Consider the following 17,819-nt stretch of genomic DNA (forward strand, 5'->3'; position numbering starts at 1 on the left):
TATAGCTGGAATAATATGACTAATTTATTTCTACTATCTATAGTACTAATCATTTTACAATAAAATTTGGTACATAGATGTCATAGGACAATGCACCTGATAAGTTTGGGGTTAGTAACCATGCATATTAATTACCTAATTTGCATAGTTATTGATATTTTGGCTTTTCCACTGATATTTCAAGTACTAATCATTACATTTCAATGACACAAAGATGCCCTAGGACTATGTACAACCCTAAATACAAATCTGTGGATATTAATCACCTAATGTCCTTAATGATTAGTATTTTTTGGCTTTTCCACTGATATCTCAAGTACTAATCATCACATTTCAGTGATGCTGTTGGAAAATGTACAGACCTAATTAGTTTTACATCAAAATCTGTTCATATTAATTACCTGATTTGCATAATAATTAGTCAGTTTTCAGCTTTTCCATCAATATCTCAAGTACTTATCTTATTTCAATGAATCTTGGACAGGTACATAAATACTCTAAGACATTGCAATGATCTAATATAATGTTTTCAGTTTATATACATCCATAATAATTACCTAATTTGCATAATAATTAGCCAAATTTAAGCATTTTCACTTATTTCTCATGTACTATTCAATAGATTTCAATGCAACTTGGTACAAAGAAGTCCTGGGACATTTCGCAGACCTGATTAGTTTTTTGTTGAAATGTTGTGCTTGTTAATGACCTAATCTACATATTAATTAGCCAATATTAAGCTTTTTACTTGTTTCTCAAATACCTTTCAACAGGTACTAATTAAACATGGTACAAGTTTTTTGGGATAATGCACTTCCCTGATTATTTTTAGTTGAGATCAATGTGATACGACTAATGTTTCAGATGACTGTATATGGTCATGTGACCACATTAATATGCATAACTGTAATATCTTAAGTACTGTTTCTAATGGAGACATGCAACTAGTATAATTTTTTTGTCTGACAATATATATGACAAAAATATTAAGTCATAATATATGGTCATTATTTCATTAAATATTGATAATTGTTAAACCAGAGTTACTTGGAACCTGACCATTGCTTACAGTTATATTGTTAAATGGCGTATTTGCTCATGTGCAAACTGTAATTATATAGTGAATACAGTATTCCTTATTTGTACTTTATGCCTATAATATATTCAGCACACAGGAGTTCTAAGTTTTCTTTGGTCAAAATTATCGCCAAAGCAGAGCCAGTTATTTGCTGACATTTCAACTATTTTCTAAAGAGGCGATGTTGCTCAGGATACATACATGTACAGATGTTGAAAAGCAGGGTATTAAACTACAAAAAATCGATAGTGCAGGCTCAATTGGTAAAAACACATGCTAACAATATGCTCATTATGTGTGATGTTTATAAATAAATGTCTAAAAAAATCTTCATACATGAGAAAATGTTGATAACATTCTAAATAATGTTTTTTTTTCTGAATTGAGGTTACTGGATGCTGCATTTGAATACCCCTATCTAAATTATATAAACAAAATTATATAAACGGCAATGAATTTGATTTATTAATAATTTTTGAATTAATGTGAGCATACCATACAAGTTTAATATATACCCCTGCTTGTATATCTAGAGGCTTACAACAGGCGATGGGGGACACACGTAAGCCAACAGTGGATTTATTAAAATATGTATTTTGAAACGCCTCTGTCACTTACTAAAAGGTTATTTATACCAAATCGGGAAAAAATTACCGATATTTATACCTATCTTGACCAGAAATAAGACCGATACTTATACCTAAAATAAGAAAAAAAACGAGACCCATTTCAGGTATGTTACCACTTCCTCACTAATCACTTGATTAATATAATTACTTGGCTAATCGAATGGAAACTTGGTTTGATTCCTGGATATTGCCAGTAAAAATCTTTTAAAATTTAGAAGAAATACCTCGAACAAATATCATGTGTTCTTGACTTGCCTGAATAGTTATTACCCCAACATAATGGCCGCACAATACATTAGTAGGATGTCACAAGTTTAATAAGAATTATATATGCATAACTCCAGGCTGTGTCTCATTTTTGTTATCAGTAAAATCAGACATGTGCAAAATTTCTTTGACTTATCTGTATTTCAAATTTGTATTCTACGCTTCTAAACAAAGAGAAAATCTACTTAACCAGTTGTGACTGATGATTATTTGAATGATTCTCTATAGGCCTGAGGGCATTGTACTGAATAAATTCGTATCATATATGCACAACATGACGTAATGTAGAACAATGATGACCTTTAACAGAAATATTCTGATGTTTACAAGACCATATCTGTGAGTGCTATTTTACACTAAACATCACAACTGTGGATATTATGAACAATAGTCAAGTGATAAATAATAAGATTTGATTGAAAACAAGAATAAACAATTACGGACAATAGTGTATCTCTTATTTCCAGTCATAATCACCAATATGAGGTATATTTTTGGTTTCACCTAGACTGTTGTACAAGGTTTCTGAAATTAAAAAAAAAAACATGCCAAGGTCTCCTCCCCCGTATACAAGATATAAGTACATTCTTCATTGTCACTTATTGAGATTGAAATAAAAAGAGGTATGTACACATTTATAAATAAACAAGTTATTAATTTTCATACTAATACCTTATTATTTCATCTTTCATTACACTGACACACAGTTCACTTTTGCCTACCGCCATTGCTCAAATCTATCAAAAATGTGAAATAATGACAACGAATAACTGTAATTTAACAGCCATTTACATTGTTGCTAAGTCGGCGCGGAAATTGCTTACATATCGCGGAAGTTGCTAAGTCGGCGCGGAAATTGCTTACATATCGCGGAAGTTGCTAAGTCGGCATCTATTCGAAATACCAAAATTTTAAAAATTTGCCGCTAAAGACTCAATTCATAGCCTTGCTAAACAACAGTGGCCTAACACTACCCGTAGCAAGGTACCTAAAAAGTGTTTTGAAATAAGACAGCAACCCCAGTGACAACCTTCTCTCACTATTTGACTTTTGCATTTTGTTTTCTTTCTATCGTAGTATCATAATTTTATACTAGCTATTAACTGTAATGTATTAGCTTAGATTGTTTTTTGTTTATTTTGTTTTTTTCTTATCTATTTTCTGTTTTGTAACCTTTTATTCCTTTTTAAACTTTTGTAACCATTGCCAATCCCTCCGGGGAATGTGTAAGTGTTAATAAAATTACTATTATTACTATCTTCAGCACCCTACTTTGTTTTCGGTGACAAGCTGTTTCACAGTCCCGGAAGATGTCCCGACGACGTTATTGAGAGACCTCTTATTAATTGACAGGCGATAAAACAAAGAACTAAGAGACAGATAGTGACATAGGTGCAACTAGGACAATGGATTTGATGTCTGGGGAAAAACTGGCTGAATAAACAAACAAAAAACAATGAATGGATGCGTGAAGTGATTGTCACAAGCATAGCGTTAATCACGCAATGGGATAGCTGCGGTTCCGAGGCTCTTTGGTGCGACCTACAATCGAATTTCGCCCTAACAATTTCATTGAGTCACGTAAATAATGCGGTCGGCAACATAGGGCTATGATTCCACAGCTATGGAGACGGGTGATGTTTTGTTGACGATCGGGCCAAAATCGTCTACGGTATTGAAGCCGTAGCTGTAAATATTCATCGAAATGTATCAACATTTTGTACATTATACAATAACTTTTTATTAAAGTAATTGAGCTGATTTGGACTGGAATAATATATTTTTTATTTGGAACACATCGCAATTGACCAGGAAATATTTTTTTGCTCCAATTTTCTGCGTTGATGCCTATGGGCCGGTGACCGTTATACAATTTAAAATCAGTTTGCATTGTTTACTATGGATGTTTACAGTGTTCTAATCATTACGATTTTTTGCTTCCATTCTAGATAATTATGCTCAGTGTTTGATGTAAAATTGAAGCGATGACTGAATGAACGAATCTTGGCTGGCAAAGATGTACCTGGAAGTGTACACATTTGTTGGAAGTGAAAAAAATATTCAATGCAATGACAAAAGTTGTAAAATGCTGTGGAATTTCTTTTGTAAATAAAAATATACATGTACTAGCAATTCCTAATTTTCGAGTTGTTAGTTTTCCCCGGAATCTCGCTAGAGGGCGCGTACAAAATACCCGGATGACGAGCCTGGGTGGGGTTGTTTGACGTTATTGACGTTCTGTATTCTTACATGCGTAAATCAATAGATTGGAAAAACAAAAAAAGTTCCAGAACTCCGCAAATTTCTTCAGGGTCGTGGTATAACTTGCAGCAATGTTCGTAAAGCTAAACTTTTTGAACTTGTTGAGTTTGCAAACGAGTTAATAAATGTTAGCCTTTTGGAGACCGACGATCGCGAAGAGTCAAACAGTCGTCGTCGTACTGTGAAACACGGTGAGTCGACGATAATTTTGGTAGCTCCGTATTTACGTATAACGTAAAAACTTGGCAAAAAAACCTTCATACTTTGCCTACGTTAGAAATAGCTGATATATTCTCATATTTATTGCATCGAAGTAACTGGACAACAGCCAGACTGAAAGAATATCGACTTGATAATGGTTATGTAATTCATCATTTCCGTAAAGCTTCATCATGTGCAGAATGACAAAATCCTTACAAGCCATGGTTTATTATTTAATCAAACTCTAAAATAGTTTCTGGTGTTTGTAACTGTGTAGTGTAAATTTGATTTAATATTTTATTCACCAGGCGATCAGCAGATGCAGTTATATAAATGGACGCACGTTTTTTTTCCTTCCGTAGTCAATTTAACTTCAACTTCGCAACAAATGCCATCATAAGGATTATGAACAAGAAGATCAATGTGGGAATAGGCAACAAGCAAATTTTCTATCAAATCCGGCTCAATGTTTTCGTTTGCGCTCGTCTTGGGAAGCTGAAAGTCTTCGTTTTTCAATCTATGTATAACTGCGGTTGAAAGACGGCTGTCTCCAGTTATTAAACTAAAAAAAATACTGGTACAGGATGGAAAATGCCGTAAACAAACCCGAGAATATTTGTAAAAAAATAAGACTTAGGCAACAGTAACTACTAGTATATTGCTTGCAGCAGACGCCGCTCAAATTTCAACCCCACCACAAACGTTGAACGGGCTGTCATCCGGGTACTTTGGGAACGCCCTCTATCGAATTTCGTGAGAAAAATAGTAACTCGGAAATAAGGAATTTTCTATTAATGGTTTATTCAAGTGGGCAAAATATAATGTACAGAAAGATTGCCCGTAGAGTATCGCCACAGTCAGCTGGCGCACACGTGATAATAAAATAAATACGATATTTACTATATGGGTGCCGCCATCTTGAATGATGCATAAAACTAAATAACAGACAACTTGTCTCTTATTTAGTTTTATATATGCGTCATTCAAGATGGCGGCCCCCATATAGTAAATATCGTATTTATTTTATTATCACGTGTGCGCCAGCTAACTGAGTATCGCTACACTGAAAAGTAAGCAACCGACAGCCTGTATAAAAGGGGGGCTGTGATTGGCTGTTACTTACGCGAGATTTGAACGGGACTTACAGAGGCGTCGGATCAGATGTAGGTAAGGCGGAATTAAAAAAAAACACAAAATCAAAATAAAAGTAAAATAATAATAAAATAAAAAGGAATTAATAACAAAAAGAATAAAAAATAAAATTAAAATAAGTTTATAGCCAAAATAATTAAAGCCCGTACACTACATCACATTTTAATTGTAGCTAGCCCCGATCAACATAGCATTATACGTAGGGGTACTTATATTTCAGTTAAACCATGGAACTATAAGGGGTTTATAGTTCCATGGTTAAACGCAAGAAAATATTTTTTTAGCCAACACAAATTGAAATAGATAAATGGCTTGAAGGAGCTTGAATGATAAACGAACAGGCAAACATATTATTACAGGAAGTATTAATTAAATAACGTAAAAACCCACACTCAGTAGATAAAAAATAAAAAAAATTACTCCACTGTACTTACCAAATAATTTAGGGATCTTCAGACTATTCAGTCTTAACTATCGCGAAGTGACAACAGGCATCCATAAACAAGGACCCGAACCTTCTCCCAAGATGCAACACTGGAACACATTGCCTGAACGATAAGACAATGTAGGGGAAAGGCAGGGTCCAGGTACGTGGTAAAAATATTGATAATCTTTATTGCAATCATTTTCAAATCAAGATATCAAACAAAATACAAATAAAGGTAACATTCTGACAAACCAACATAATAATAGAACTATTTTGACATTAATTTAACAACATAAAAACAACTTTGTATTAGATGCATGTAATCTTAATCAGAATCTGCACATTTTTGGGTCTAAAATAGCTGCCAAACGGTCAAAATTGATCCAATCACAAAACAAATTCATGTGCTATGTATACCTTCATGACATGTATGTGTACCAAAATTGAAAAGAATCCATCAAAGCATGTCTGAAATATGACCACACAGGCACGCACACACGGAACCAAAAACACTACTTCCCGTTTCGGACTACACTGCTAAGCTTTCATCTTGGGGTACCCAGTGTTACCTTGCCGGAATCCAAAGATAAAATCCCAAGCAGGTTTTGAATTTGAAAGCCAGATGAGGAGCTTTTAACATACCTATTAGTGTCAACTGAGCCTTTAACATTCCTGTTAGTGTCACCTGAGCCTTTAACATACCTGTTAGTGTCACCCGAGTCTTTAACATACCTGTTAGTGTCACCTGAGCCTTTAACATACCTATTAGTGTCACCTGAGCCTTTAACATACCTATTAGTGTTACCCGAGCCTTTAACATACCTGTTAGTGTTACCTGAGCCTTTAACATACCTATTAGTGCCACCTGAGCCTTTAACATAACTATTAGTGTTACCTGAGCCTTTAACATACCTGTTAGTGTTACCTGAGCCTTTAACATACCTGTTAGTGTCACCTGAGCCTTTAACATACCTGTTAGTGTCACCTGAGCCTTTAACATACCTGTTACTGTCATCTGAGCCTTTAACATACCTGTTTGTGTTACCTGAGCCTTCAACATACCTATTAGTGTTACCTGAGCCTTTAACATACCTGTTAGTGTTACCTGAGCCTTTAACATACCTGTTAGTGTTACCTGAGCTTTTAACATACCTCTAAATGTTACCTGAGCCTTTAACATACCTATTAGTGTTACCTGAGCCTTTAACATACCTATTAGTGTTACCTGAGCCTTCAACATACCTATTAGTGTTACCTGAGTCTTTAACATACCTCTTCATGCCACCTGAGCCTTTAACATACCTCTTCATGCCACCTGAGCCTTTAACATACCTATTAGTGTTACCTGAGCCTTTAACATACCTGTTAGTGTTACCTGAGCCTTTAACATACCTGTTAATGTCATCTAAGGCTTTAACATACCTATTAATGTTACCTGAGCCTTAACATACCCATTAGTGTCACCTGAGCCTTTCACATACCTGTTATTGTCTTCTGAGCCTTTAACATACCTATTAGTGTTACCTGAGCCTTTATCATACCTGTTAGTCTTACCAGACCCTTTAACATACATGCTACTGTCATCTGAGCCTTTAACATACCTATTACTGTCATCTGAGCCTTCAACATATCTGTTACTGTCATCTGAGCCTTTAACATACCTATTAATGTTACCTTAGCCTTTAACATACATATTAGTGTCACCTGAGCCTTTAACATACCTATTAGTGTTACCCGAGCCTTTATCATACCTGTTACTGACATCTGAGCCTTTACCATATATGTTACTGTCATCTGAGCCTTTACCAAACCTATTAATGTTACCTGAGCCTTTAACATACCTATTAATGTTACCTGAGCCTTAACATACCTATTAGTGTCACCTGAGCCTTTAACATACGTGTTATTGTCACATGAGCCTTTAACATACCTATTAGTGTCACCTGAGCCTTTAACAAACGTATTGGTGTCACCTGAGCCTTTAACATACCTATTAGTGTTACCTGAGCCTTTAACATACCTATTAGAGTCACCTGTGCCTTTAACATACCTATTAGAGTCACCTGTGCCTTTGACATACCTGTTAGTGTTACCTGAGCCTTTAACATACCTATTAGTATTACCTGAGCCTTTGAAATACCTATTAGTGTCACCTGAGCCTTTAACAAACGTATTGGTGTCACCTGAGCCTTTAACATACCTATTAGTGTTACCTGTGCCTTTGACATACCTGTTAGTGTCACCTGAGCCTTTAACAAACATATTGGTGTTACCTGAGCCTTTAACATACCTGTTACTGTCATCTGAGGCTTTAACATACCTGTTTCTGTCATCTGAGCTTTTAACATACCTGTTACTGTCATCTGAGCCTTCAACATATCTGTTACTGTCATCTGAGCCTTTAACATACCTATTAATGTTACTTTAGCCTTTAACATACCTATTAGTGTTACCTGAGCCTATAACATACCTATTAGTGTCACCTGAGCCTTTAACATACCTATTAGTGTTGCCAGAGCCTTTAACATACCTGTTAGTGTTGCAGTGGCCTTTAACATACCTGTTACTGTCATCTGAGCCTTTACCATACCTGTTACTGTCATCTGAGCCTTTAATATACCTATTAATGTTCCCTGAGCCTTAACATACCTATTAGTGTCACCTGAGCCTTTAACATACGTGTTATTGTCACATGAGCCTTTGAAATGCCTATTAATGTCACCTGAGCAGTGTTACCAAACTGTGGCAGCATATTCTCTAGTGCTGTGTACATTTAAAGGGGAACTAAAATGATTACTTCTCCTTGTCAACCTATCCTTTGATATCACGTGACCAAATTAATATACTTTTAATAAATACAACAGACTTTATTTAATGGAATATCCATTTATGTGCCATTTCAATTGTTTAGCTATGTAGATAATGAGAGCGACTTAGCATAATCCACACAAGTGTACATAAGTTGTTGACAAAAATATTTAATTCAATTTTTTGTCACATTTCAAACCATAATTCAAGCTTAGATTTAACATCACAAAGATCAATGTGATTGGGAAGATTCTCAGAATGAAGTAACAAGGTAAAGCTATGCGGAAATTAACATGAAAACATTCACTGCATTTCCTCCTTTGCTTGACATAACATATTGCTCATAAATGTACCATGGATTGGGCGTGGTCATTTTTTTCCCACATCACTTCACTTGCACAAAACAAAAAATACACTGTACAATCTTTTGAATATAAGCGTAACTCCAATTTAGATGTCAGGGAAGCGTCACCTCACAAAAAAACTGTTCACATGAAAAAAAATACTCAGTATATTTAATGTAATATGCATTTATTTTTTTAATTTTCTTCGTAACGGAAAGTATATTCTGACAGGAGTTTCAAATAAAGACAAACATTAATGCATTGATTAGTAGAAAATGATCATGGTACGGCACTAAAAAAGTACGCTACCGTTGGTACGGTAACGCAATCCGGCCATGCTTCGGCTCACAAATGAATAACTTACTTGTTTTCGAAGTGTTGAAATTGTTGATTATTACTCAGTAGTGGTTATAATAACGCACAAAAATCAAATTCATTGAATTGTTATCAAATGCAAGTAAAATTCAACTTAGTTTCACCGTAAGCGAATTATTTCGGTCACATGTAAACGATCGATGCGATACAACATCTGCCATGTAGTTTGAATGCACACGAGACGTTACTTGATTGGATAGGTCAAGTCGCTAATTAACCAATCAAAATGCTGGATGGTGCCCATGTGTTCAAATTACTTTAGTTCATTTAAGTATGTTAATGACAGGCCACCGACTTCATGGTGAACGAAACGCGGAAGCGATTTACCAATAATGTAGTGCGATCATTTGGCTTTGATTTCCATGGGAAAACGACATGACTTTTTTTTATATCAAGAAATTAGTTGTTTTCGAAAGATAAACTGAGAATTGAAAAAGAATTTAACAGATTTTCTGTGATAACAGCTCATTGTCGAAAACTTACGACACACGGACGTATTGACAAAAGTTGTTGCAAGAACAAAAGCAGTTTCACTGCGTGTTTGACATCCTAACACCACTGAACAATAAAGAGGTGTGAATATTTTTAGGCACGTTGTCGAGACAAATGAATAGGATTAGGAACAATGTACCAGCTGGTAGAAACAAAGTCAGTAATAGGTACTTTTCATGCTTTCAATTTTTGTTGAGAACTCTTTAACACTGAAGCCAAAATCGGGGGTGCGGTTACTATTAGGTATGTGGTTTATAATAGGATTTTAACGGTACTTAAGATTTTCAGATCTGGAACAAATTTTACGTGCATATTCAACAGAGAATTGTTCATCAACCTGCCAAGTCTCATCGATATCTGCTGCAGAATTTCTGAGAAAATGTTGGAGATGTGAAGGAAACATCACAGACGGAAACCAGAAATAATAAACTATACTCAGCTTTTCAATTTTAATCAATTTATTCTGAACATGCTCAGTTGTAAAATTTGTGAATCCGGAATCAATAAATTCAGGAATCTGAATCTTAATCTTACCGAAACAATTTATTCTGAGCATGCTCAGTTGTTCTGTCAATGTTGCTGGGAGAGGTAATTTTTGATGAAAATTGTAAAAAAGACCGAGTTAGGATTTTCAGATCTGGAAAAAAAATTGTGTGCATAGTCAAAATAATATTGTTCATCAAGCTGCCAAGTTTAATTGATATTTGCTGCAGAATTTCTGAGAAAATGTTGGAGATGGAAAACGGAAATTCAACCCAATTAAGAAGTCTCCTTTTCAGGCTGCACCTGAATGGTGACTAAAAAGTAAAGCACACTATAATAGTATTGCAGACAACAGTTCTTATTTCTTACATATATATTAAAATAAAACAATTAAAAAATACTGCTATTACAAACTAATGAGTTGAAGTGACAGAAGCGTCTTTCTGTTGCCGCTCCTTTTCTTCCTCCTCATACTTGTCTTCTATTTTCTGCATCACGAGAGGGAGTGCTTCATTCGTCTTTGTAGCTGGTTTGAATAGCAGATCATCAGGTGTTAACTCTCCTTTTGTTATCTTATCACACATTAAGAGGAGATCATAATTGATCAAATCTGTCACATTAGAATCTTTCTTATAATCTGGATGAGTGTCAACAAATTCTCGAATCCACCTAGCCATAGTCTTCAACTCGCCTAAATAATTCAAATAAATAAATGCATTGTCAGCCTTAGTGATGACAAATCAATGTACTGACCATATCAAGTGTCCCAGTACACTGTCAGCCTTAGTGATGACAAACCAATGTACTGACCCTATGAAGTGTCCCAGTACACTGTCAGCCTTAGTGATGACAAATCAATGTATTGACCCTATCAAGTGTCCCAGTACACTGTCAGCCTTAGTGATGACAAATCAATGTATTGACCCTATCAAGTGTCCCAGTACACTGTCAGCCTTAGAGATGACAAATAAATGTATTGACCATATCAAGTGTCCCAGTACACTGTCAGACTTAGTGATGACAAACCAATGTACTGACCCTATCAAGTGTCCCAGTACACTGTCAGCCTTAGTGGTGACAAATCAATGTATTGACCCTATCAAGTGTCCCAGTACACTGTCAGCCTTAGTGATGAACAATCAATGTACTGACCCTATGAAGTGTCCCAGTACACTGTCAGCCTTAGTGATGACAAATCAATGTATTGACCCTATCAAGTGTCCCAGTACACTGTCAGCCTTAGTGATGAACAATCAATGTACTGACCCTATGAAGTGTCCCAGTACACTGTTAGCCTTAGTGAAGACAAACCATTGTACTGACCATATCAAGTGTCCCAGTACACTGTCAGCCTTAGTGGTGACAAATCAATGTACTGACCCTATCAAGTGTCTCAGTACACTGTCAGCCTTAGTGATGACAAATCAATGTACTGACCATATCAAGTGTCCCAGTACACTGTCAGCCTTAGTGGTGACAAATCAATGTACTGACCTATCAAGTGTCCCAGTACACTGTCAGCCTTAGTGATGACAAATCAATGTACTGACCCTATCAAGTGTGCCAGTACACTGTCAGCCTCAGTGATGACAAATCAATGTACTGACCCTATCAAGTGTCCCAGTACACTGTCAGCCTTAGTGATGACAAATCAATGTATTGACCCTATCAAGTGTCCCAGTGCACTGTCAGACTTAGTGATGACAAATCAATGTATTGACCATATCAAGTGTCCCAGTACACTGTCAGCCTTAGTGACGACAAACCAATGTACTGACCCTATCAAGTGTCCCAGTACACTGTCAGGCTTAGTGGTGACAAATCAATGTATTGACCCTATCAAGTGTCCCAGTACACTGTCAGCCTTAGTGATGAACACTCAATGTACTGACCATATCAAGTGTCCCAGTACACTGTCAGTCTTAGTGGTGACAAATCAATGTACTGACCATATCAAGTGTCCCAGTACACTGTCAGCCTTAGTGATGACAAACCAATGTACTGACCCTATCAAGTGTCCCAGTACACTGTCAGGCTAAGTGATGACAAGTCAATGTATTGACCATATCAAGTGTCCCAGTACACTGTCAGCCTTAGTGATGACAAATCAATGTACTGACCCTATCAAGTGTCCCAGTACACTGTCAGCCTTAGTGAAGACAAACCATTGTACTGACCATATCAAGTGTCCCAGTACACTGTCAGCCTTAGTGATGACAAATCAATGTACTGACCCTATCAAGTGTATCAGTACACTGTCAGCCTTAGTGATGACAAATCAATGTATTGACCATATCAAGTGTCCCAGTACACTGTCAGCCTTAGTGAAGACAAACCATTGTACTGACCATATCAAGTGTCCCAGTACACTGTCAGCCTTAGTGATGACAAACCAATGTACTGACCCTATCAAGTGTCCCAGTACACTGTCAGGCTAAGTGATGACAAGTCAATGTATTGACCATATCAAGTGTCCCAGTACACTGTCAGCCTTAGTGATGACAAATCAATGTACTGACCCTATCAAGTGTCCCAGTACACTGTCAGCCTTAGTGAAGACAAACCATTGTACTGACCATATCAAGTGTCCCAGTACACTGTCAGCCTTAGTGGTGACAAATCAATGTACTGACCCTATCAGATGTCCCAGTACACTGTCAGCCTTAGTGATGACAAACCAATGTACTGACCCTATCAAGTGTCCCAGTACACTGTCAGCCTAAGTGATGACAAATCAATGTATTGATCATATCAAGTGTCCCAGTACACTGTCAGCCTTAGTGATGACAAATCAATGTACTGACCCTATCAAGTATCCTAGTACACTGTCAGCCTCAGTGATGACAAACCACCGTACTCACCCTATCAAGTGTCCCAGTACACTATCGGACTTAGTGATGACAAATCAATGTATTGACCATATCAAGTGTCCCATTACACTGTCAGCCTTAGTGATGACAAATCAATGTATTGGCCCTATCAAGTATCCCAGTACACTGTCAGCCTTAGTGGTGACAAATCAATGTATTGGCCCTATCAAGTATCCCAGTACACTGTCAGCCTTAGTGGTGACAAATCAATGTACTGACCCTATCAAGTGTCCCAGTACACTGTCAGCCTTAGTGATGACAAATCAATGTACTGACCCTATCAAGTATCCCAGTACACTGTCAGCCTTAGTGATGACAAACCAATATACTTACCCTATCAAGTGTCCTAGTACACTGTCAGCCTTAGTGGTGACAAATCAATGTACTGACCTATCAAGTGTCCCAGTACACTGTCAGCCTTAGTGATGACAAATCAATGTACTGACCCTATCAATTGTCCCAGTACACTGTCAGCCTCAGTGATGTCAAACCACTGTACTCACCCTATCAAGTGTCCCAGTACACTATCAGACTTAGTGATGACAAATCAATGTATTGACCATATCAAGTGTCCCATTACACTGTCAGCCTTAGTGATGACAAATCAATGTATTGGCCCTATCAAGTGTCCCAGTACACTGTCAGACTTAGTGGTGACAAATAAATGTACTGACCTATCTAGTGTCCCAGTACACTGTTAGCCTTTGTGATGACAAATCAATGTACTGATCCTATCAAGTGTCCCAGTACACTGTCAGCCTTAGTGATGACAAATCAATGTACTGACCCTATCAAGTGTCCCAGTACAATGTCAGCCTTAGTGGTGACAAATCAATGTATTGACCCTATCAATTGTCCCAGTACACTGTCAGCCTTAGTGATGACAAATCAATGTATTGACCCTATCAAGTGTCCCAATACACTGTCAGCCTTAGTGATGACAAATCAATGTATTGACCATATCAAGTGTTCCAGTACACTGTCAGCTTTAGTGAAGACAAACCATTGTACTGACCCTATCAAGTGTCCCAGTACACTGTCAGGCTTAATGGTGACAAATCAATGTACTCACTCTATCAAGTGTCCCAGTACCCTGTCAGCCTTAGTGGTGACAAATCAATGTATTGACCTTATCAAGTGTCCCAGTACACTGTCAGCCTGAGTGATGTCAAACCAATGTACTGACCCTATCAAGTGTCCCAGTACACTGTCAGCCTTAGTGATGACAATTCAATGTACTGATCCTATCAAGTGTCCCAGTACACTGTCAGCCTTAGTGATGACAAATCAATGTACTGACCCTATCAAGTGTCCCATTGCACTGTCAGCCTTAGTGATGACAAATCAATGTATTGACCATATCAAGTGTCACAGTACACTATCAGACTTAGTGATGACAAACCACCGTACTCACCCTATCAAGTGTCCCAGTACACTATCAGACTTAGTGATGACAAATCAATGTATTGACCATATCAAGTGTCCCATTACACTGTCAGCCTTAGTGATGACAAATCAATGTATTGACCCTATCAAGTGTCCCAGTACACTGTCAGCCTTAGTGATGACAAATCAATGTACTGACCCTATCAATTGTCCCAGTACACTGTCAGCCTCAGTGATGACAAACCACCGTACTCACCCTATCAAGTGTCCCAGTACACTATCAGACTTAGTGATGACAAATCAATGTATTGACCATATCAAGTGTCCCAGTACACTGTCAGCCTAAGTGATGACAAGTCAATGTATTGACCATATCAAGTGTCCCAGTACACTGTCAGCCTTAGTGATGACAAATCAATGTACTGACCCTATCAAGTGTTCTAGTACACTGTCAGCCTTAGTGATGACAAATCAATGTACTGACCCTATCAAGTGTCCCAGTACACCGTCAGGCTTAGTGGTGACAAATCAATGTATTGACCCTATCAAGTGTCCCAATACACTGTCAGCCTTAGTGATGACAACTCAATGTATTGACCGTATCAAGTGTACCAGTACACTGTCAGCTTTAGTGGTGATAAATCAATGTATTGACCATATCAAGTGTCCCAGTACAATGTCAGCCTTAGTGGTGACAAATCAATGTATTGACCCTATCAATTGTCCCAGTACACTGTCAGCCTTAGAGATGACAAATAAATGTATTGACCATATCAAGTGTCCCAGTACACTGTCAGACTTAGTGATGACAAACCAATGTACTGACCCTATCAAGTGTCCCAGTACACTGTCAGCCTTAGTGGTGACAGATCAATGTATTGACCCTATCAAGTGTCCCAGTACACTGTCAGACTTAGTGATGACAAACCAATGTACTGACCATATCAAGTGTCCCAGTACACTGTCAGCCTTAGTGATGACAAATCAATGTACTGACCCTATCAAGTGTCCCAGTACACTGTTAGCCTTAGTGGTGACAAATCAATGTATTGACCCTATCAAGTGTCCCAGTACACTGTCAGCCTTAGTGATGACAACTCAATGTATTGACCATATCAAGTGTCCCAGTACACTGTCAGCTTTAGTGGTGACAAATCAATGTATTGACCATATCAAGTGTCCCAGTACAATGTCAGCCTTAGTGGTGACAAATCAATGTATTGACCCTATCAATTGTCCCAGTAGACTGTCAGCCTTAGTGATGACAAATCAATGTACTGACCCTATCAGATGTCCCAGTACACTGTCAGCCTTAGTGATGACAAATCAATGTACTGACCCTATCAAGTATCCTAGTACACTGTCAGCCTTTGTGATGACAAACCAATGTAGTGACCCTATCAAGTGTCCCAGTACACTGTCAGGCGTAGTGGTGACAAATCAATGTATTGACCCTATCAAGTGTCCCAATACACTGTCAGCCTTAGTGATGACAAATCAATGTATTGACCATATCAAGTGCCCCAGTACACTGTCAGCCTTAGTGAAGACAAACCATTGTACTGACCCTATCAAGTGTCCCAGTACACTGTCAGGCTTAATGGTGACAAATCAATGTACTCACCCTATCAAGTGTCGCAGTACACTGTCAGCCTTAGTGGTGACAAATCAATGTATTGACCTTATCAAGTGTCCCAGTACACTGTCAGCCTGAGTGATGTCAAACCAATGTACTGACCCTATCGAGTGTCCCAGTACACTGTCAGGCTTAGTGGTGACAAATCAATGTATTGACCCTATCAAGTGTCCCAGTACACTGTCAGCCTTAGTGATGACAACTCAATGTATTGACCATATCAAGTGTCCCAGTACACTGTCAGCTTTAGTGGTGACAAATCAATGTATTGACCATATCAAGTGTCCCAGTACAATGTCAGCCTTAGTGGTGACAAATCAATGTATTGACCCTATCAATTGTCCCAGTACACTGTCAGCCTTAGTGATGACAAATCAATGTATTGACCCTATCAAGTGTCCCAATACACTGTCAGCCTTAGTGATGACAAATCAATGTATTGACCATATCAAGTGTCCCAGTACACTGTCAGCTTTAGTGAAGACAAACCATTGTACTGACCCTATCAAGTGTCCCAGTACACTGTCAGGCTTAATGGTGACAAATCAATGTACTCACTCTATCAAGTGTCCCAGTACACTGTCAGCCTTAGTGGTGACAAATCAATGTATTGACCTTATCAAGTGTCCCAGTACACTGTCAGCCAGAGTGATGTCAAACCAATGTACTGACCCTATCAAGTGTCCCAGTACACTGTCAGCCTTAGTGATGACAAATCAATGTACTGATCCTATCAAGTGTCCCAGTACACTGTCAGCCTTAGTGATGACAAATCAATGTACTAACCCTATCAAGTGTCCCATTACACTGTCAGCCTTAGTGATGACAAATCAATGTATTGACCATATCAAGTGTCACAGTACACTATCAGACTTAGTGATGACAAACCAATGTACTGACCCTATCAAGTGTCCCAGTACACTGTCAGCCTTAGTGATGACAAATCAATGTATTGACCCTATCAAGTGTCCCAGTACACTGTCAGCCTTAGTGATGACAAACCAATGTACTGACCCTATCAATTGTCCCAGTACACTGTCAGCCTCAGTGATGACAAACCACCGTACTCACCCTATCAAGTGTCCCAGTACACTATCAGACTTAGTGATGACAAATCAATGTATTGACCATATCAAGTGTCCCATTACACTGTCAGCCTTAGTGATGACAAATCAATGTATTGGCCCTATCAAGTATCCCAGTACACTGTCAGCCTTAGTGGTGACAAATCAATGTACTGACCCTATCAAGTGTCCCAGTACACTGTCAGCCTTAGTGATGACAAATCAATGTACTGACCCTATCAAGTATCCCATTACACTGTCAGCCTTAGTGATGACAAATCAATGTATTGGCCCTATCAAGTGTCCCAGTACACTGTCAGACTTAGTGATGACAAATCAATGTAC

General features: G+C 37.8%; 1 protein-coding gene across 1 annotated transcript in view; it reads right to left on the reverse strand.

The window, feature by feature from the left end:
* Nucleotides 1-10,705: 10,705 nt before the first annotated feature.
* LOC146734704 (glutamate--cysteine ligase-like) overlaps nucleotides 10,706-17,819 on the reverse strand; it is a 39,231-nt gene continuing 32,117 nt past the window's right edge. The window contains exon 2 of the mRNA XM_085507754.1: nucleotides 10,706-11,209. Coding sequence (XP_085363880.1) covers nucleotides 10,932-11,209 — 278 coding nt within the window. The 3' untranslated portion in view covers nucleotides 10,706-10,931. The remainder of the gene's footprint in view (nucleotides 11,210-17,819) is intronic.

The sequence above is a fragment of the Saccoglossus kowalevskii genome, chromosome 14 (genome assembly GCF_978046115.1).
Source record: "Saccoglossus kowalevskii chromosome 14, keSacKowa6.1, whole genome shotgun sequence".
NCBI lineage: Eukaryota > Metazoa > Hemichordata > Enteropneusta > Harrimaniidae > Saccoglossus > Saccoglossus kowalevskii.